The 21,587-nt window shown below is 63.8% G+C and overlaps 2 protein-coding genes across 2 annotated transcripts; one reads left to right on the top strand and one right to left on the bottom strand.

The window, feature by feature from the left end:
* The first annotated feature begins 1,373 nt into the window (after positions 1-1,373).
* Positions 1,374-3,913, top strand: C1QTNF8 (C1q and TNF related 8). Its single transcript, XM_061402618.1, has 2 exons — positions 1,374-2,276; positions 2,883-3,913. Exons 1-2 carry the CDS (start codon positions 2,072-2,074, stop codon positions 3,431-3,433), a joined length of 756 nt encoding a protein of 251 aa, XP_061258602.1. The 5' UTR covers positions 1,374-2,071; the 3' UTR covers positions 3,434-3,913.
* A 6,296-nt stretch (positions 3,914-10,209) lies between these two features.
* On the bottom strand, positions 10,210-17,485 carry SSTR5 (somatostatin receptor 5). The gene is made up of 2 exons (XM_061402616.1): positions 17,418-17,485; positions 10,210-12,048 (listed from the first exon to the last, which is right to left on the bottom strand). Exon 2 carries the CDS (start codon positions 11,997-11,999, stop codon positions 10,893-10,895), a length of 1,107 nt encoding a protein of 368 aa, XP_061258600.1. The 5' UTR covers positions 12,000-12,048; positions 17,418-17,485; the 3' UTR covers positions 10,210-10,892.
* Positions 17,486-21,587: the final 4,102 nt, after the last annotated feature.

Here is a 21,587-nt window from a genome sequence, read left to right as displayed (position 1 = left end):
GGCCCCCGACAGGGTATCACAGCCTCTCCACTGGGCGCCACGGCTCTGCTAGGGTGTGGCGGGAGGTGGGGGCAGACACCACAGCCTGGCCAGACGCTGCCCCCCACCCCCCAGCGCCACCCACCAGGCCCAGCCCTCACGGCCCAGCCTGAGATGGGAGGGGGCCACTGTTACCAGGTGGGCTCAGCACCGGTGAGTGGTCTGTCTCCAACTTTGGCCTCCGGCCTCGTTGCCAGTCTCCACTCAGCCACTACTCCAGCCTCTCCGACTCCCCCTAACTCACCGCACCCCAGATGGCAGCCAGCCCCACAATCCTGGCCACCCCAGGCCCCCAAGCCCCACCACGACAGGGCTGGGGGAGGACCTCAGAGCTCCTGAGGCAGGGCTGCGGCAGGTGGCAGGCCGGGTGGCGGGCATCGGGGCCCCGTGAGCCTCCTGCCGGGAGCTCGGAAGCTGGCCCGAGGCCTGTTGGTCTTGGATGGCCAAGAGGGAAGCCACGGGTGCCTGGGGCGGGCATGAAAGGGCTCTTTCACTGGCCGCTGTGCAGAGACGCCGGAGACCGCCAGGCAGGCAGCAACACCCGGTCGTGAAATGGTAACGGGCGGTGGGGGTGGGTGGTGGTCTTTACAGCAACCTTGAGCAGGGCCTGTGGTAGGGGCCCCAGCAGCACAGGCCTGCCTGGGGGGTGGCTGCCCAGGAGACACCCAAGCTGGTCCGTTTCCTCCATGGGAGGGGTCTGGGAGAGTCCTGCAGGGTCCAATGTGGCTCAAGGGGCGGGTGAGGGTCTGTGAGGTTTGAGAAGGAGGTGGTAGAGACAAGGGGTCCCACCTGCCAGGAAAGCTCAGCTTGGGAGTGGGTCTCCCAAGAGGAAGAGGAAGAGAGGAAGAGGAAGGCCTGCATCTTGGGCTGCAGTCCTGAGAGCTTCCTGGAAGAGGGGGCCTGGATATTTGTTCAGGATGGCCAGGGTACAGAGAAGAGTGAGGACCCCGATTTCACACACCTGCCCTTGCAGGAGACCAACCCTGCCTGAGCCTCTTGGACGCAGCCCTTGGGAGAACAGGGCAGGCAGAGTCCATTTGCCAGGAAAACTGAGGCCTGGGCCCATATGGAGCTTACCCAGGGCCCCCAGCAGCTGGAAAGTGTGGCTCCACCTGGCACTGATGGGCCCGGGGTCAGGCAGGGTCTTCCGGGGGCGGGGACATGGAGACCGGAGGCTCAGGACTGGCAGGGATTAACGACCAGCTTCTGTACAGCTGGGTGGGGGCCGGGACAGCCTCCCTGGTTACCCTGCCTCCTCCTAGGGGGTCAGGATGCACATGTCCCCTCTGCCCAGCAAGGCAGCCTGGCAGAAACTGCCTCATGTCGGGCCCCACCCAACACGGGCCCGGGGCCCGGCTGCCCGGAGTGTGTGTCGGGGGGTGGGGGGCATACCCTTCCCTGAAGTAGCCCCTCCTGGAGGGCTCTGGCCAGTCCCGGTGAGGAGGGGTTGGGGGGCTGTTTCAGAGCCCCACCCCCACTCAGTGCCCCCTGCATCTCCCAGGCGTGGGATCTCCGGCCACGGGGCTTTGGGGACCTGGACTCCCCAACTGCAGGCACTGAGGGTGTCCGCTGCCACCCAGAACTAAGGCCTCGGGGAGGGAGGGGCACGAGCAGGGAGCAGTGCCCAGGAAGCGTCAGCTCCCATGGGCGGCCGCCTTGGTGCTCGGGGCTCGGGGAAGACAGTGCCGGGCCCTCCCAGCAGTGGTGGCCCCCAGGCTGTGTCAGGGAGGAGTCTCAGTCCCGGGGAGGGACCCATCAGCGTGTCAGGGCGGGATGAGAGTCCAGGAGGGGCTGACCAAGCGCTCTGTGTGGGACGAGGCTCTGGCCGAGCCCACTGCAGCCCCCTCGAGGGGTCCCAGCTGTCCCTCCCCATCCAGGAGGCTCCCTGGGCCCCCCATCGTCTCCCCCATACAGGGGAGCTGCCAGGCTGCCGTGGGGGGCGCTGGGGGCTCAGCAGGGCGAGCCCTCCACTCCCCGCCTTCCTCTCCCACCTTTCTCTTCCCTTCCTGCCCGGCCCCAGGCCCTGGCCTGGATGGTGGCCCCTGCCCTCCTGCTGCTCCTGGCACTGCCCGCTGGGGCCTGGCGCGGCCTGGGGCTGCCCCGCCGGCCGTGCGTGCAGTGCTGCCATCCAGCCTGGCCCCCCGCCGCCCCCGGCCCAGGTGCCCACGTGAGTGACGGGGACGCGTGGGCGGGGCTGCCCCGCCTGCGGCCCACCATCGACATCTCGATCCTGAAAGGTGAGTGTCCCCAGAGGGGTGGCCTCCCCCCCCCCCATAGGGACACCTGTGCTGAGGGGAGGGGACAGGGCCCAGGGCGGGCTCTGGGAAGGCGGGGGGCCCCGAGGAGACAATGGACGGGTGCCTGCTCCCCGCTCCCCACAGCCACCCCCCGGGTGGGCAGAGGGTGTCCCGGGGAAGGGGCTGTGGATAGAGGGCCTGAGGCTGCCCTCAGCCCTGCCCCTAGGGGAGGGGAAGGGGGCTGGGTCCCCTCTGGGGGCAAGAGAGGAAGGGTTCTGGGAGGGCCGCACCCTAGGGGCTGGACTGCCGTCTGCACTGAGCTTGAACCCCAGAGCTCTCCTCCTTCAAAGACCAGTTCAGACCCTTCTTCTGGCGGCTGCCTGACCCCGCTGGCCTCACATGACCGTCAGCACAGACCCCAGAACAGCCAGGCCCTCGGGGTGTGGCTTCTTTCTCTTTGCCTCTTGGAGAGTGGGTTAGCGCCCCTCTGAGAGAGAAGACTGAGGCCCCAAAGGCGAGATCACTTGCAGGGCCGCGTGGCCAGAGAATCTGACCCTGGGAGCCTTGACCAGGGGCTTCTGCTCACGCCCCGCCCCTCCCCGGCAGGTGAAAAGGGCGAGGCGGGGGTCAGAGGTCGCTCTGGCAGGAGCGGGAAAGAGGGCCCGCCCGGCTCCCGGGGCCTCCGGGGGCGCAAGGGCCAGAAGGGGCAGGCGGGGCTGCCGGGCGCGCAGTGCCCGCGCGCCTACGCGGCCTTCTCGGTGGGCCGGCGCGAGGGGCTGCACAGCGCCGACGCCCTCCAGGCGGTGACCTTCGACACGGAGCTGGTCAACCTGGACGGCGCCTTCGACCTGGCCTCCGGCCGCTTCTTCTGCACCGCACCCGGCGTCTACTTCCTGAGCCTCAACGTGCACACCTGGAACTACAAGGAGACCTACCTGCACATCATGCGCAACGCGCGCGCGGCGGCCGTGCTGTACGCGCAGCCCAGCGAGCGCAGCGTGATGCAGGCGCAGAGCCTGCTGCTGCCGCTGGCCGCGGGTGACGCCGTGTGGGTGCGCATGTTCCAGCGCGACCGCGACAACGCCATTTTCGGCGAGAGCGGCGACCTCTACATCACCTTCAGCGGCCACCTGGTCAAGCCGGATGCCGAGCTCTGACGGCCCGGCGCCACGCCAGCTCCCAGGGCCCACACTCCAGAGCCCCCCGCCCAGGATTGGGGCCAGCTGTGATTGAGCGCCGCCCGCATGCACACGTTGAGCTGAGGGCGGCCCGGCAGGAGCAAGACAGACCCACCAGCTCTGCTAGACGCGGACCCCAACCGAGGGGTCCCAGCAAGAGATTCCGGAGCAGACCCGCGTTCCCGGCGCGCGGTGGGCGGGGTTGGGGCGGGGCACCTCCACCCGCTAAGGAGCTTGGCCCCCTGGTTGGGTTCCCTTTCCTCTTATAAAGGCTATGCCAGGCCCCGTGCTGTGAGAGAATTACAAAGCACCTACTGAGTGCTGGGCTGGACGCTGGGGAGGCTCTGGGGGAGGAGTGGAGTATGCTGAATTCCAGGGTGCTCAGGGCAGCAGAGGCCACGGGACCAACGACGTGGAGTAGGTGGGTGGCTGGGCTGGGCCAGGACAGGCCTCTGCCTGGGTGAACACACTGCCAGCCCTGGTGGGTCGATTTTCTGGGGCTTGCGGCATCCCCGGGTCTGTCTTGAGTGGGCTGGGAGGAGCATGCACGCCTGAGCCCGGGGAGCCCCAGACCCCTGGGGTATCACTTCCCACTTCTACATGCTGAAGCTGGGCCTGGTGGGGACCCGCAGTGAGCAGGCCGGCCCCATCCCTGCGGGCAGGCGTGTGTGGACTGGCCGAGCTTTCTCCACTGGAGGCCTCCGTCCGCCCAGCAGTAAGAGCCACCAGGCTGCCCGCCCTCCGGTCCGCTCCGAGCCTGTTCCTTTCCTGCCACGTGTCCTCCGGTCATTCTGGGATCTTCTGTCTGGCCTCTGTGGCCCCACTGCCCACCGCCTCCTCTCTGGGCCCTCCCCAGCCTCCCCTCCTGTGGCCGCTCCGCCCAAGTGAGGATGCTGAGCTGGTGAGGCGGCCAGGGCCCTGGCAGGAGCAGCGTCTGGAGTCACCAGAGCCTGGCGTGCTGGCTGAGATCCCGGGCCAGGCGGATGTGGCTGGAGCTGCAGGCTGGCCAGACTGAGCCTGCTGGGGCTGCCAGGTGATGAACACGCTGGAGCCTCCACCCTGGGGCCCTGAGCCCACAGAACGCTGCATGTCGGGTCCTGTCTCCTCATCACAGCCCCCCCGCCCCGCCCCAGGAGCTCAGTCCATCCTGAGATGGTCCCTGGCAGACCTCCCCAGACCATGGTCATCTGCTGGGGGAGGCTGGGGAGGGGGTGGGGGCCCCTCATCCCCGTGCTGGGGGAGGAGACACAGCTGGGAGCACGGTGCCCCTCCCCTGCCGCACGGAACCCCGTGACCCTCAGGAACATCTGCCCTGAGTGAGGCTGGATCCAGGAGCGTCCACACACACCCGTGGGCAACAGGGCCCACCCTCCCAAATTCCCAGACCGGGGCGCCCTGGAGAGGTGTAGATTTTGAGGTCCAGCGAAGGTGTGTAGACCCCCAAGTGTGTGTGATTCTGGGAGCTGGATCCCCCTCAAACAGGGCTGACTCCTCTAGTGTGGCCTGGGATGGGGGGAGGGGAGGGCCCCCGCTGGAGAGGGGCTACTGGGACTCCGAGTCTGCAGGGAGAGGGGGCTTTCAGCCAGCAGCCTTCTGCAGGGGCTCAAGGGCTGTGACAGTCCCACCTCTGAGGCTGGCTCTCAGGCCAGCTCTGGACCAGGGTTGGGGGCTCCTGGGGTCCCAGGTATGAGGCCCAGGTATGAGGGACATCCCAGGAGGAAGCTGGGACTCAGAGGCCTGAGTCCCTGAGCTCAGGCCTGGGCGGGGCTGTGACCCCAAACCCCCAGCACAAGCAGGGTCTGGTCCCCCCCCACTCCGCCCCAGGCCGCCGTGTGGTGCATCAAGGATGCTGTTCACCCTCTCGTCTCCTGAGCGAGCAGCGTGGGCACGGATTCCTGAGTCTGGAATGTCCCATCACTTTGTGGACATGACGACTTCCCCTCATCCCACCCGTTCTCAGTTATGGGTTTTAACTAAGCCGGGGGTCGGGCGGAGGCCCAGGTATGAGGGACATGGGTTCACAGCAATGTCTACTCCCAGGAGCCCCAAGGCCCAGCTGGGCCCGGCCGTGGTGCAGGGTAGGGGGCCGCAGGACTCTGGGGGACTGGCCGTAGCTGAGGGGTTGGGACCTGAATGGGGCACCCTGGACTGGTGAGCCCGGCCCCAGTGAGACTAGAGGGTGCTCGAAGAGCCCGCGGGGAGCCAGAGGGCAGCCCTGGACACCTCCCCAGCCCTTCCCGACGGCTCAGTACTGCCCACCCCCACCAGTGATGCTGACTTGGGCCAAGGAGCCTCAGGCTGCACTTTGGCCCGAGTCCTTTTATGACTGGAAGAACTGGACACGCCCAGGGTGCCTGGCAACCAGCAGGGCATCAGGAGCGCTAAGAGGGGCCGCGGGGGCCAAGGGGGGGCGTCCCATGGCAGAGATAAAGGCACCCGCACGGGAGCATGAGGGGTGGAAGGACCTCCCTCCATCCTCCCAGGTCTGGACTCCCTGCCCCCAACTGGGACCCCGCCCGCAGAGTGCTGCAGGCCAGCCTGGCCACTGGGGTGGGAGGGCTGCCCGGTCCAGCAGCCTGGGCAAAGCCGGCTCTCTCGGGCTCCCCATCTGACCTCGAAGTGCACTGGGCCCTGAGGGTGCAGGGATGGGGGGGCATTTCCATGAAATCTGTGGATCCACTGGCCGCTGGGCCTCCCTCTCACCTCACTCCGTTCGTGGGGCCTAGACCAGAGGCACTGGGGTGGCTCCACTGAGCCCCCGGGACAGCCCCCTGCTCCCCTTGCTGGCCCAGAGGGCAGAGCAGGCCAAACAGACGGTGTCTAATCAACTCCAAAGTCAAGGCCACCCCCGCCCTCAGAGAGCAGGGGCCAGGTGGGGTCTCCCCTGAGTGCGAGCGAGAACCCTGTGGAGGCTGCTGGTCAGAGCCTGCGTGCCTGGGACGCGCCAGGGACACTGAGAGTGGTTGCCTCCCCCCCCACCCCCGGCTTAGTTAAAACCCATGACTGAGAACGGGTGGGACGAGGGGAAGTCATCCTGTCCACAAAGTGATGGGAAGCTCCAGACTCAGGAATCCGTGCCGCGCTGCTCGCTCAGGAGACGAGAGGGTGAACAGCATCCTTGATGCACCACACGGCGGCCTGGGGCGGAGTGGGGGGGACCAGGATGCACCTGCCCCTGGGGAAGAGAGCTGGAAACGACCGGAACACGGGGCAGCCCAGAGGCGGAATCCTATGGAAGCCGTTTCCTGTCTCAGTTTTTATCCGTTTGGTGGAATTCCAACAAAACATCTATTTTTAGAATTTGGGTGAAAGTCATACACCATAAAATGTACCATTTTAAAGTGAACAAAGTGAAAGTCGCTCAGTCGTGTTCGACTCTTTGCGACCCCATGGGCTGTACAGTCCATGGAATTCTCCAGGCCAGAATACTGGAGTGGGAAGCCTTTCCCTTCTCCAGGGGATCTTCCCAATCCAGGGATTGAACCCAGGTCTCCCGGATTGCAGGCGGATTCTTTACCAGCTGAGCCAGCAGGGGAGCCCAAAAAGGGAACAACTCAATATTATTTAAGGTGTACAAGAGCGTCCATCCAGAGAGTCTCCTTTCCAAGTTGCCTGGTCGTCACCATCATCTGTGTCCCTCCTCTGGGTAGGGCCTCCAGAGGATGCACAGGCAGACAGGTCCACTGTCCAGGGGGCCGAGGAGCCACAGCATGGCTCCTGGGAGCTTTGGCCCCTCTCGTGACACCTGCACCCACTGGACCCCTGCCTGGAGCCAGGGACCCCTCGGCATGGCTCCTGGGGGCTCAGCTGGGAGGGTGGGTCCTGGGTTCCAAATGGGGAGAGGTCAAGGGGCTCTGGAAGCTGACCCTTCCTCTGGCTACCCTCTCAGACCCGAAGACCACCAGAACATGGGTCCCCACGGCCAGGTCACCTTCCAGGTGCCACGTGGGTGGGGGGGAGAGGACAGGCCCTCAGCCCCCAGGATGGCTGCTGCCCTGGGTCCACTCTGCAAATGTCCTTTCATTAAATCCTCCTCAAGCTGCCCAAAGGAGGGGCCGCCTGTTTCCTGGGCATGGGGGGACGGGGGACACGTGGGGGCACAGGAGACACTTGGGGTGCAGAGCAGAAGGGGGTCGGGCCAGTCCCCACTGCTCTGCAGTCAGTTTCCTTCGCCTGGACAGCCAGCCCCTGTGAACAGCCCTGCCCCTCCCCCCCTGCACCCAGGCCTGGCGCCCCACACCCTGTGGCCATGGCCACGGTCTGCCGTGTGTGCAGAGGTCAGAGAAGAGACAGGCTGAGAAGGGGACTCAAGCCCCCTCCCCAGAGGCAGGAGCCAGGGAGGAGGTTTCCTCCGGTGGAGACACTCCCCCTGCACCAGTCAGGACCCACGCAGGCGCCCAGGTGGAGCCCCCAGACCCCCGTCAGCGCAGATACCACAAATGCACAGCTGTCACCACCACGGCCAGATGTGCAGCCTAGGGAATGGGAGGGGTGAGCCTGAGAGCCAGGGCGGGGGGCAGCGATGGGGACCCCCTCAGGTTCCTGGACAGTCGCTGGACCTTCAAGGTGGGGACTCCAGCTGGACAGTGGCTCACGGCGGTCGGGCCAGCCTCGAGAAGCCAGGGCAGCATGGAGAGGAGGCGGCAGGCTGGGCTGGAGGAGCGGGCCACAGCCCCAGTGGCCTCCCCAGGGCCCCAGCCCGCCCAGCCCTTGAGGCCCCGGGTTCCACGGTGGCCCCAACAGGTGACCAGCAAAGACCCTGTTCTCAGTCAGTCAGCTGCCTGACACCCCCAAAAGACATCCCAGCTCTCAGCCCCCAGAATCCGTAGGAGGCTCTTCCTGGTGTTTACCTGCGGCCTGCTTGCCTCCTGTCCCGAGACACCCCAGGATGGGCCCCACTGACCCCTCCAGGGATGCCCTCGTTCAGCCCCCAGGGTGGGCCACAGCATGGGCTCTGCCTATGGGGGCTGCACCGTGGTCCTCCACCCCCCACACACCCACCCCCCGGCCTGGCAAATAGCCAACCCTCAGCCCATCCTGATCCCGGAGGCAGCCTCACCCTGTCCTGCGGGCCGGATTTCCTGAGCAAGGTCACTCTGGGAGCCACTGGAGCCCAATAGCCAATAAAACCCATTGATGCGGAGAGAGAGACAGTAAAGCAGGTCACCCGCTCCGCTGAGGGTGTTTGTTCTGCCCTCCCCACCCTGCTCGGGGCCTGGGGCCCCAAGACCTGCAAGCAGTGTGGTGCTCTGTGCCCCCGCAGCTGTCCCCAGCCTGTGCTGGGCGGGGAGGGCAGTGGCCGGGCCAGGCTGCATCCCCACACCCACTGTACCGTGTCCACGGCTCCGTGGGCTCACATCCTTCTGGGACACTCCTGTCCCCGCACCTTGACAGGCCCTCAGGGGTGCCCAGGTGCTCACTCTCTCCTGTTCAGTACCCCCCACCCAGGGCTTTGGGGACTGTCCACACTGGCCGAGCCCAGTCACCAACTCCCACACAGACCCAGGGTCCACGGGCCACCTGGCATCTCTTCCTCCACCTGTTGAGTCTATCAGGCCTGGGCACACACAGGCACACACATTCACACGTGCACACACAGGTACATTCACACACGTGCACACACAGGTACATTTACATATGTGTACACACACCGACACACATACACACAGACACAGGTTCACACATGCACACACAGGCACACATTCACACATGTGCACAAACAGGTGCACACATTCATACATGTGTACACACAGGTACACACACATTCACACATGGTACACACAGGCACACACATACATGTACACAGAGGTACACACATGTCTACACATGCATTACACAGGCAGCCACAAGGGGGCACATGCACACACATCTACACATGTATACACATGTGCACACATACAGACACACATGCCAGTACACGTATATGCACACAGGTACACTGAATTCACATATGTGTACACACATGTCCACACATGCATCACACCCACAAGCAGGCACATGCACACGCACACACACATTCACATGAGTGTATACACATGCACACACACAGGCACACACACCCAGAAGCAGGCACATGGACAAACACACAGGCATGTCCACACACACCAACATGCTCACAGGCAGGACTGGCGAGGGCACTCTAGTGTCCGCACCGCCCAGGGAGGGACCTCGCCGTGTCAAATCAATTGGGAGAAATTGACCCGAGCAGATATTTCCGTGCCATCTGTTTGCTCCCCAAAGTCACTCTGAGCAGATGGACTTTGCATCCAAGCCCACGGGTGGCCTGGCCGGCGGAAGGGGGGTGACTGGTCAGACAGACTTGTTTCTCCCAGGCATCCACCCCTGCATGGGATGCCTCTCCCCTAGGGCCGGGCGGGGAGGCTTTGGTCACCAGCTCCCTGTTACTGACACCAGGGTTTGTGTCCTCCACCCTCTAGGTGGAGCCCAGGTGGGGCTGATACTAAAGCTGGGGCTGAGGAGACGGCCGGGACCCCACTCACCCAGAGTCGGGGACAGGAGCCCCAAGGGAGCTGCCCACGCCCCACACCCAACAGCCGTGGAAGGATCGGATGCCCCCGCCCCACCGCCCACATTCTCAGGGCCACACCCCGCTCCTGCCAGCCCAGCCCCGAGGCTCCTTTCCGTGGGTACGGACGCTCCCCTCACTATTATCTGGGTGTCCTGCTGCCTGCCCCGCCCCGGCTGCCTGCGATCCGCCCGCACTGATGTACACCAGTTTCGATCGGCTCCAGGGACAATATTTGCTCTGGGAAAGAGTCAAACATTTATTCTCTAATTTATTCAGGGAGCACTTGTCAAACACAAGCGCCCTTGTTACGTGATCTCATTTCCAGGTCTTGGCCTCGGTCTGGGGTCCGTGCCGAGGCCCCGGCAGCGCTGACCCTGACTCTCCCCTGCCCAGCACGGCGCTGCCCACTCCCCGCGCCCCCTGGTTTCTGCTTCCTCCTCTGGTCCAGCCATGGACCCCAGGAGGGACACTGGGCAGGGCTGTCTCAGCGGGGCCTGTGGGGGACGAATGACCCCCATGTCCTTCTTCTTCTTCCAGCCATGATCACAGTGAGGCCCGGGCATCCGGGAGCCCAGGCCTCCCCCAGTGAGGCTGCCAGGCACCTTCTCTAGGACCTGTTTCAGGCCTGGGGCCAGGGGTGGAGGGGGATGAGCTGGTGTTTCTGGGGGTGGAGAGGACCATTCCGGCCAGACCAGACTGAAAGCCGAATTCCTCCGGGGTCCAGCATTTGCACGCGCCCATGGCCTCTCCAGTCTGCTGTTTGCCTTGGGAGGCGGCTCTGCCTGCCCACTGCTGTCTGGCTAGTCTCCTCTTCAGCTCCAGCCCCCCAACTCTGGGAGGAAAGGCAGAAGAGGTGGCTGTGGGTCCCGCAGCCTTGCCGGGCCCCCTCTACCCCCACAGCCTCAGCACTCACAGTTTGCTGGTCTGCATGAGCCCGTTGGCCTTGCAGCTGCGCACGGGCATCATGGCCTCCTGCAGCCGGCTGCTCGGGCCCGGCTGTGGCTCCGTGGCATCCGCATCCTCGGCGCCAGCGCCGTAGCCTTTGCGGAGGCACAGAACCTTCCGGAAGCTCTGGCGGAAGTTGTCGGAGAGGAAGCCGTAGAGCAGGGGGTTGGCACAGCTGTTGGCGTAGGACAGCACAACCACGAAGAAGTAGGCGCCGGCGGAGGCAGGCTCCTCGGGCAGCGCAAAGGCCAGGTTGACGATGTTGACGATGAAGAAGGGCAGCCAGCAGCCCGCAAACACCAGCACCACCACCACCACCATGCGGGTCACCTTCCGCTCCGAGCGCCGCCGCGTGGAGCCCACGCGCACGCCGGATGCCTTCAGCTTCACCACGATGAGCAAGTAGCACAGGCAGATGACCAGCAGCGGCCCGAAGAAGCCCAGCACGGACGTGTAGATGATGAACACGGCCCCCCACAGCCCCACGGGCTCCGGCCAGCTGAGGTTGCAGGTGTTCCAGCCCTCCTGGATGTCGGCAAACACCACCAGTGGCAGAGACATGACCAGCGAGAAGGCCCAGACCGCAGCGCTGGCCAGCTTGGCCACCCGGGGGCGGCGCCAGCGGGCGGAGCGGATGGGGTGGACTACGGCCAGATAGCGATCCACGCTCATGACCGTCAGGCAGAAGATGCTGGTGAACTGGTTGATGCCGTCCAGCGTCATGACCAGGCGGCACAGCACGGGGCCGAAGGGCCAGTAGGAGATGGCATTCTGCGTGGCCACGAAGGGCAGCCCCAGCATGAGCAGCACGTCGGCCACGGCCAGGTTGAGGATGTAGATGTTGGTGACCGTCTTCATCTTGGCGTGGCGCAGGACCACGTAGATGACCAGCGCGTTGCCGCCCAGCCCCACTGCGCACACCAGCAGGTAGAGCACTGGTACCACCACTGCCCGGGCACCTGGTGAGGGCCCCAGCCCCGCCAGCGTCCCATTCTCATCGCCGCTGCCGCTGGGCACCACTGAGGAGGTGTTCCAGGTGGTCAGCGGGGAGGCCGGGAACAGAGGCTCCATCGTGGCCACTGCGGGCAGGGCAGGCTGAGCGGGAGCGCCGGGGTGTCCGCTGCAAGAGAAGGAAGGACACAGAGCGACTGAGCCGAGGGCGTCTCCCCTGCGCCTGCCCCACCTGCCCAGGACGCACGGGATTACCCCGGGGCGGTGGGTAAATATGATTACTCATGTTCAACTGGGCTGGGAATCACATTAAGCAAATTGTTTGGAAAACAAACCTGGAGAGGAAGGAGCAGTGGGTCGGTGGCTGTGGGGGCACTGGGCAGGTAGCCCCTGGAGCCGAGATGCCACAGCAGCCCCCAGAGACTTGACTGTCCCTTCAGCCCTCTGCACCCAGAGGCCCCCTTCCCGGCTCAGCCAGGCCACCTTCACGGAGTCCTGGGAGGGCACTGATACCTCACCTCGCAGGTAACGGACTGAGGACCCTCGGAGTTGCCTCCCCAGGGACCCGCAGGACAGGTGGGAGGGGAGGGACAAGGAGGCTGGGACAGCAGCCAGGCACCCCCAGCCCAGGCAAGCCAGAGTGTGGAGACACCCAGGCCCACTCTGCTGGGGAACCCCAGAGCCGGACTCCAGGTGGCCTCCTGGAACCATCCAGAGGCTCCCAGCCTTCCACGTGGCTGAAAAGCAAGACCTCAGGCTGCAGAGGCTCTGCCAGCCCACCTGTGAGCCGTGTCCGCGTCACCCAGCAGAGCCCAGCTGCGTGGCCAAAAGGACCTGGCTTCCCTGCCCCCAGCAGCTGCCGCTGCAGCGCGGATGTCCCTGGGCCAAGGAGACGACCGGAGACGGGGCTGCGCGTGCTCTGGGGCGGGGCCGCACCCCCAGTCCCAGGACAGCAGACTGCAGCCCCAGGCAGAGGACCCTGAGCGGGGGTGGGTCAGTGAGGACCCCACCCTGTGAACAGGTAACACACGACAGGCAGAGGCAGATTCCAGCCCGAGCCGCGGGCCAGGAAGAAATGCACGTATGTGTGTGTGTGTGCGTGTGTGTGTCTGTGTGTATGTGTATGTCTGTGTGTGGCTGTGTCTGTGTGTGTGTATGTGTGTATGTCTGTGTCTGTGTAAGTCCGTGTGTCTCTGTGTGTGTGTGTGTGTCTGTGTCCGTGTGTGTGTATGTCTGTGTCTCTGTGTCTGTGTGTGTCCATGTGTGTGTGTGTGTCTGTGTGTGTGTGTGTCTGTGTGTCCGTGTGTGTGTCTGTCTGTCTGTGTCCATGTGTGTGTGTGTGTGTGTGTGTCTGTGTGTGTCTGTGTGGTCGGGGGGACAATGTGGGGCAGGCAGATTTGGGGGAGGCTTCAGGGGCTGCGGTCCATGGGGTCGCATAGGGTTGGACACGACTGAGCGACTTCGCTTTCACTTTTCACTTTCATGCAGTGGAGAAGGAAATGGCAACCCACTCCAGTTTTCTTGCCTGGAGAATCCCAGGGACGGGGGAGCCTGGTGGGCTGCCATCTATGGGGTCGCACAGAGTCAGACATGACTGAAGCGACTTAGCAGCAGCAGCAGCAGGGGTGATAGGGTTTGTAGAGAAATAGCCAGGGCAGGGCTGGGGAGGTGGCACTTGAAGTCCACAGTGACGGGCACACGTATCCACTGTATCACTCTGGTACTTTTCTGTACGTTGAAATGGTTCACAAAAATAGTGATCCTCATGAGAAAGGAACCACCTCCGCTGATGAAGAGAGGAGGAAGGGAAGATGGGGGCTGACACCTCAGCCGGGATGGGGGTCTAGGCGCCCCCAGGGGGCCCAGACAAGGCCCTGAGGGGACTGGAAAGGGTTGTGATGACCAGCCGGGGTCAGCTGACCCTCGGTGCCCTAAAGTCACCTCAGCACCAAGGGCATCCCCAGCGGCCTCCAGGCCCGGGCTGGGGGCCCCGGGGTTGGGGGTGGGCGACTGACATCTGGTAGACAAGGGGGCGCAGCATAAACAACACTGGCAAGGGCAGGGAGACTCTGCTCCCGACCGCGGCATGGCCAGACGCTAACGGCCACCGGGAAGCTCGACCCGGAAAATCAGCGGAGCGAAGGGGGATCAGCGGATTCGCTCAGGTGACATAAAAGTAAATGAACAAGTGTGCTTGAGATACGTTTAGAAATGTTTAGGATCCTCCAGGCGTGGATAAAAATACTCTGAAATGAATTTGGCTTCTATCTGAGAAGTAAAATGAACAAGCGTCTATTTTTGAAAATTACAACTCTTGGATGTGAAAAACATCAACATTTGGACAAAAAAAAAAAAAAAATCCAGGAAAGTCTGGACACAGATGAAGAGAGAATCAGAATCAGAAGAGGGGCTGAGGGACTCCCTCAGAGCAGGTGCAGAGGTCGGGGCGCAGGGGCGCCTGCAGAACTGACCTGGGACGAACTCTGTCCCGAGCGGATAAAGTAAAGATGAAACAGTGTCTGAGTGACCTACAGAGTGTCGAGGAGGAAGAGAAAACTCCGGAGAATGTGGGCAGAGAGGCTGGACAGAAACCTTGGAGCAGCGCAGGGGGTTAGGACAGCAGGCCCCGCCCACGAGGGTCCCAGGAGCCAAGGAGAGATGAGCGCTGTCCCCTCTGAAGCCCCCACCCAGAGGAGGGCCCCTAGCCCGGTGGAAGCGGAAAAAGACCTTTCTATGAGTCTTGCAGGATTTGCTGGTCCGGGTCGCCAGCACTCCTGCTGTGTATTGTGACCGGATGTGAGGTGTATGACAAAACCTCTGTTTAAAAAAGGTTAAGGCAGGCTCCTGGGGTGGGGGGGCCTTCCCCAGTAGCTCAGCGGAAAAGAATCTGCCTGCAACACAGGAGATGCGGGTTCGATCCCTGGGTTGGGAAGGTCCCCTGAAGGAGGGCACGGCGACCCCCTGCAGTATTCTTACCTGGAGAATACCATGGACAGAGGAGCCTGGTGGGCTATGGTCCATGGGGTCACAAAGAGTTGGACATGACTGAAGGGACTTGGCACGCATGCACACAGGCTCCTGGGGTCTATGCATTTCAAGATGAAGCTGGGGGTCCTTGGGCTGCGCTCCAAGTTGGGGGCAGGGGTGGGCGGGACTGGCACCCGGCTGGCAGGAGGGCCACCCCAACACCCCAAGAGTGGACCCAAGGCAGTGGAGCTCTGGTGGGTGGGGGGTCGGCCTGCTGATCTCTGTTCCCCAGGGCTGAGCACAGAAGGCTCCCTCACATTATAAAAAAAAATTAAATGTAAAATAATGTTTAAAGCTCCATTGAGGTGCTGCGGGGGAATGAATGCTAGACTCTGGTGCGGAGATGGTGGGGTGGACTTTGTTGGCATCTGGGGAGAGAATCCTGGGGACTACACCCTCCCTCAAAAAATACCCAAGGAAGGGCTCTCAGGAGGCTGAGTGGGGCAGGAGCTCAATGGGCCTGAATGTGAGTTTGATTCTGAATCAGATGAGTGCCTTCAGGAGGCTGCCTGACACCCAGAACCCAAGGTGACCTGAGCAGATTGCCAGGCTCCCCTCCCCCCAGGCACCCCAAGGCCTGAGTTAAACTTTAGAGCAGCAAAGAACAAAATTAGGTAGATCTTGCCATGCCTGCCACTTGGAGCCCAATTCTGCAAGAGTCACTATTCAGGGACAGCAATCTTGGTCACAGGAATCACACCCTCATGGGGACTCATCCCTCCGGCCCCTTCCTCTCAGATAAGGGATGGGGAGGGTGGCGGTGGAAGGACCACAAGCCGTCACTGGGGCTTTCTGACCCAGACCCCCACCAGGAAGGGACCGCTGCTGTGGCTCAGGGAACAGAGCCCACCCCCCTGCCCCAGCACCCCCCTCATGCTGGCCAAGGGGTCTTGGGTAAGTCATACCACTTCTCTGGTCCCAGGCTCCCATAACAGAGACTTGTACAAAGCCACCGAGCAGAGAAAACCATCCCGACACAGGATGCTGCTGTGATGACCCGCATACAGTGGGTGCTGAATAGCTGCTCCCACCTGCCTGCCCCAAACAGCCTGCGTCTCCTGCCCAGCACCAGCAGCCCTGGGCTCCGCAGAGGAGCCAGAACCTCCGTGGGGACCTGGGGACAGGGAGGAGACCTTGGTGCTCCAGTGCTCCATGCCCCCAGGAGGACCAGTGCTGGGCCCAGCCCCTCACAGGCTAAGATGATGCTTGGTCAGCAAGAGGGAGCCGGCCCCGCTGCCCAGGGGCAGTTGTAGAACCCACTGAGACGGCAGCTTGGTGCTCCTGGGTCCTCACCTGTGCGGGGCAGGGACAGTCCCCAGCACCACCCAAGAGCCCCACCCCCCAGGCCTGCCTCCCCAGGGAGGGCTTAGCTCAGGGGGGCAGCTGATGGCCACCCCTCTCCTCACCCCTAAACTCGCTCCATCTGTCCTTAAGGCAGCCTTGGCCTGGGGCACCCTTCCCCACGAAGGGACCTGAGGTGCGCGTGTGACAACAGGGTCTCCGTGGGGCCTCCGCACCCTTCGGGGAGTCTCCAGGGCTAGGGGCTCCTGCCCCTAGAACTCCCAGCCACTGTCCCTGGGAACCAGTGGTGCCTTTACCATCACTGGTGCATCGACCGCGTCAGCCTGGGGGGCTCCTGGTCCTCCGCACGAGTGGCCGCTGCCCCCAGGAGCACAGTCTCCTCGGGCAGGACTCAGCAGCACCCGGGATCGCCTCACACTTTGGGTAGCAGGGTCTCTCCGCCCTCGCCTTCTCTGGGGCCCCAGGCTCGCGGGAGGCCAGGGCCAGCAGTCCAGGCCCCACCTGGACCCTGGGCGGGGAGACGGCCCACAGGCGAACTTCCAGGCCGTGTACTCCCTTCTGAGGAGGGGCCCAGAGCACCGGAGCCCTGGAGATGCTGGGGTTCCGTCCCCAGCTCCAGCTCCCAGGGCTGCACCCCACTCCCTCCCAGTCCAGGGTGAGCCCCCGGACCAGGCCCTCTGCGCCCTGGCCCAGCACCACCGCCCTCTCCCCAGTGCTGGCCCACCACCGTCTGTCTCCCCACGCAGAAGTCCCAGCCCCCCCCTCACACTCTCGCTTACCCCCCTCCCCCACCACCTACTCCAGCCACAGCCTCCAGCTGCGCACACCATCCTGGGTGGCCCCACTGTGGTGCCCAACGCAGGAAGGCTGGCAGGCCCCCACGCAGGGCAGAGGGGGCCGGCCCTGACTCCCGGAGGCTTCTGCCCTGACCAGGTAGAGGGTGGCCAGCGAGGGCAGGTGGTGGGCCGGGGAGACTGAGAGGGCAGCCGATGAGAGGGGTGGGGAGGGACCCCTGGCAGCGGGCAGCGAACTCCAGGGGTTCATGGGAGGGAGGGGTGTGGAGAAGCGGAAGACAGGGAGGCTGCGGGGCGGTGTGGAGCCACCCAGGGCCAGAGTGCAGGCTGCCCTCAGGAGGTTAGGAGGTTAGACCCGCGGAGAGTGTAGTGGGGCTCTGGGGGCGGGGGTGCGGGGCAGGGGCGCGGCACTCACCCGGGGACGGCGCTGCCTGCGGCCCCTCGGGAGACGCGCACCCGCTGCGCTGGCTCCAGACTCCGAGCTGCGCTGCGCTCTGGGGCTCGGGGTGCGCGGGGCGGGGAGGTGGGGCGGGGCGAGCGTTGGAGGGAGGTGGGGGTGCCTGGGCGGGGCTGGGGCGGGGTAGGGGCGGGCACTCGGCTCCCCGCGGGCCCGCGCCAGTCTGTCCTCTGCCCCCTTTTTCCCTGAGGTCTACGCAGCTGGCCCACAACCCTTGTCCCGTCGGTGGCGGCGTCTCTGATGACGGTGGCGTCTTCACCTCGTTCTCTTAGGTCCGCTGGGGCGGCAGACCAGAGCTTGGGGGTCGGAGGGGACTCAAAGTGCCCTTCTGAAAGTCTGAGGAGGATGGAAAAGGGCAGGAGGCTGACTCTGAGAGATGGAGTGGGGCCGTGTCCCAGCGATGGGTGTCAGGACGGCTGGCCGGGAGGTCCACTCGGGGGTCTCCCCTTAGCAGGTGCCAGAGCCACCTGAACGCAGGCATCAGAGCAGAGCTGTCCCCTTGCCAAGGTCCCTGCAGCCTAGTGCACAAGGCCTTCTGGATGGAGCCAGGTGGCAAGGCAGGGCTGGACAGCATCTCCTGCTTGGCTGGCACTCTCATGTGGCCTGTTGCACACTCAGCAGATTCACACACCCCCTCTGGACGTGTTCAGGTGGGAGACACGGAGTTCCTGCGTCCCCAGGGGCCATGGCTGCACGGGCTGGTGCGGATGGCACTTAGCACAAAACAGACGAGACCATACTCTGAGCGCCGAGGCCAGCAGGGAGACGGGCGACAAACCAAAAGTGACTTAATAGAGGTACTTTTAGACTGTCATCAACGGAGAGGATCAGGGTGACGGGAAAGGGCAGTGGGGACAAGAAGGCCAGGGAGAGCCTCTCTGAGGCTCACTGTCCTGTGTGCAGGAGCGCGCACGAGGGCGGGACCCGGCACACGGCAGGGATGGGCCCTGTGGGTGGGCGGGTGCTTGGTCAGTTACACCTAGCAGGCTGCGATGCCCACACACCTTAAGACCCAGGAGGGCATCACCTGGGCTCTCAGAAGAGAGGTGGTGTGTCTTCCCTGTGCCCCACTTCTGGCAGGTGTCCCCTGGCCTCTGAGCCCCAGGAGATTAGCTGAGGTGAAACCTGGGGACACTCTGCAGAGGTTACGCCAGCCCCAGCCAGGAGCCATGGCAACGGGACAGTGCCCGAGGCGCCCCCCATGGATGATCTCGACCCCTCTTATGGGGCCCACCCTCGCTGGAGCTCCGCTCTGGGCTGCTGTCTCCCTTTACAGAGTCTGAGGCCAGTGGCTGCTGGACACGACGTCCCCCTCCAGCCACCCTGCCCCGCCCCTGCTCGGGCACCAGGGCTGAGGCGCCCCATGACTATTCAGAAACGTTGGAGGCTGACTCCAGTTCACCTGGAGCCACCCCGCAGCTGGGTGGGTCCTGGGGGCCAGGAGGCCCTCCTCCCTGCGCCATGTTTCTTCCCACCGCAGAGCCTTTCCCGGGCCAGCCCACCTCCCTCTCCTCACCTGTAGCTGGAACGCCCCCTCCTTCAGGAGGCCCCTGGCCGCTCCATGCTGCCTATTTGTCCCTCAGCTTCCAGCAGCTCCCAGACCACATCCCCTTGGCAGCGTCTGTCCTGGTTGAGAAGGTGTGAGTGCTGGTGAGTGAGCGACTGCAGGTGCCGCTGTGTGCACTGCCTTCGGCCGTGGTCTCAGGCTTCAGTCCGTGCTTTGTTAAGAAGCAATTTCCCAGACGTCAGGGTGGGACGTGGGGTGCAGCGGCTTCACCCCAGGGCTTAATGCTCTGGTCTCTGCTTGGACACCCCACTGGCTGTGGCCGGATGTCCGGACAGCCTGCCGGGTCCTCTGTGGCCCCAGCTTCCCCATGGGAGGATGGGCTGCGTCCCTGGGGCAGGGAGCGGCTGCCCTCCCCTCTCTCCCCACAGACACAAGAGCTCCGCGGGGCTCTGTGTTGTATTTCCACATTTAGTGTGTTCTGGTGACGGCGCATTCAGAGTCCATTTAAGTCGCTTAATTTCCCACTCGGAGGCAAGTCAGAAAGAGCAGATTTGTCTCGATTTGTTCACAGCAACCAACTTTTACATCAATTAAAAAGTCACCAGATGCCAAAGGAGCGCTGTTTTCTAATATGTTAGAATTTAGTGATTCATCAGTTTATTTCATTTCATTTACATCTGAGAGTCAAATGGCGTTTGAAAGCAGATTTCTCCACCAGACGAAGTGATCAGTAAGTTGGCACAAAAGCATGAAGCCCCCACTGCACCATCCCAGCAGTGAGTTGTGGGGCTGGGACTCGGGATGGAGCCCCCTCATCCTGTCTCAGCATCTGAGCCCCCAGCCATGAGCCACTGCCAGGCTCCCAAACGCCTCATCCTCAGCCGGGGGAACAGAGGAGGAACAGCACTTCTGAGTCACGGTGAGGCTCGGCCACTGGCCTGCCGTCCACTGGCTAAGCAACAGCCCCTCTCAGCTCCTGCCCTTCGAGAACACAGGGCCAACATCACCAGAAATTCTGATTTTTTATTAAAAATAGTTATTTATTTGGCTGTGCTGGGTGTAGGTTGCGGCATGCAGGATCTAGCTCCCTGACCAGGGATTGAACCTGGGCCCCCTGCAGGGAAGTCCCAGAACTTCTGATTTTTTTCAAGAGAAAAATTGTTGCATTCATTGCCCGGATCCACACAGGCCATCAGCAAACTCCACCCACGACATCCATCACGCCTCCCAGCACACCCAGGGCCTTGTCTTGGCCCCGTGGCTGCCCCGACACCAGGGTGCTGGCCACCCTTCCTTCAAGCAAACCGCTTGGCCCACGGGGCAGTGTGGGCCCCAGAGCCATCCCGACCCCAGACCGCAGCCCGGACTCCTCGCGGTGGCCCAGGTAGGGGTGTGGCTGGGGAACCCTGCCTCTGCCCTGGCCAGCCGCGGACCCAGGCCAGTGGTCTCCTTTGAGCGCTGGCTCCTCGTCTGTAAAGGGAAACAGAGAAAACATGGAAAACGAGCCACCACAGTGCCGGCTGTGATGGGCAGGTTTGCGCTCACTCAGCTGCTCGCCGCTGCGGGCACAGGCGTGGGCCTGGTGCCTGCACTTACACCTGCGTCAGGTGGCTTGAGGGACAGACGCCCTCGCTCAGGTGGGCCTCATCCACCTGGAGGCCTCAGGAGCAAGACTGGGGCCTCCCAGGAAGGGATCGCTGCGGGGTCAAAGGCTATACCCACGGGGATGCTGCCTGCACGCCAAGTCACGCCCCAGGGGCCCGGGGACCCCACAGAGACCACGGTCACGCCCGCCCCCGAGTCCCTGCAGGTGATCTGGCACCTAGCCCCGCCACCTACGGGCTACAGGATGCGCCCACGCTGATGTCACGCCCAGCGGCCTGGGATCCTGGCGGCCGTGGGACCAGCTCTGTGCCCAGAGGCCTGAACTGCCGCTGGGCTCCAAACACCGAGGCCACTGCCCCTTAGATGGTGGCGAAATCTGACCCAATTCCGACAGATCCAGCGCGGTGGCCAGGCCCCAGCGGCAGGAGCAGAGCATGCAACTCTCATGACACCTGGGGGCTGGTGTGGGGGCTGGGGTGGGCCGGGCCCCCGGGGCTGAAGCTGGGCTCACCAGGTGCCTGGAGGGATCCGGCTTCAAGCGCTGTTCGCAGATCTCACTCACGCCTACGGCCGAGGGCTGGGGGCACAGGGAGGCCCCACGGGCAGAGCCCCACCGTGGTCACTGCGGCTGTGGCAAGGAGCAGCACACCGGGGCTGAAACAGGAGCCTGGCTCCCAGGGTCTGCAGGCCAGAGGTGGCAGCAGGGGTGGGCAGGGCCGCGCCCGCTCCTCAGGCCAGGGACCCTCCCGCCTCCGTCCTGGCGCTCCCTCACCCCCGTCTGCCTCTGTTCCGTCCATGGCCGCCTCTCTGCGTGTCCAAGTTCCCTCTGCTCACAAGGACACTAGTCACTGGACGGGAGCTGCGCTCACGGCCTTGACTCGGTCACACCTACAAGCCTCTATTTCCACATAGCGTCCCACAGCAGTTACTGGGAGGGAGACTTAGACACCCCTCTGGGGGGACACAGGTCCACGGTCCTCCCGCACCACCCGCTTCTAGAACCAGTGCTGGATTCA

This window comes from Bos javanicus, chromosome 25 (genome assembly GCF_032452875.1).
Source record: "Bos javanicus breed banteng chromosome 25, ARS-OSU_banteng_1.0, whole genome shotgun sequence".
NCBI lineage: Eukaryota > Metazoa > Chordata > Mammalia > Artiodactyla > Bovidae > Bos > Bos javanicus.
Note: the sequence above shows the minus strand (reverse complement) of the source record. Positions and strands in the feature narration are given on the sequence as shown.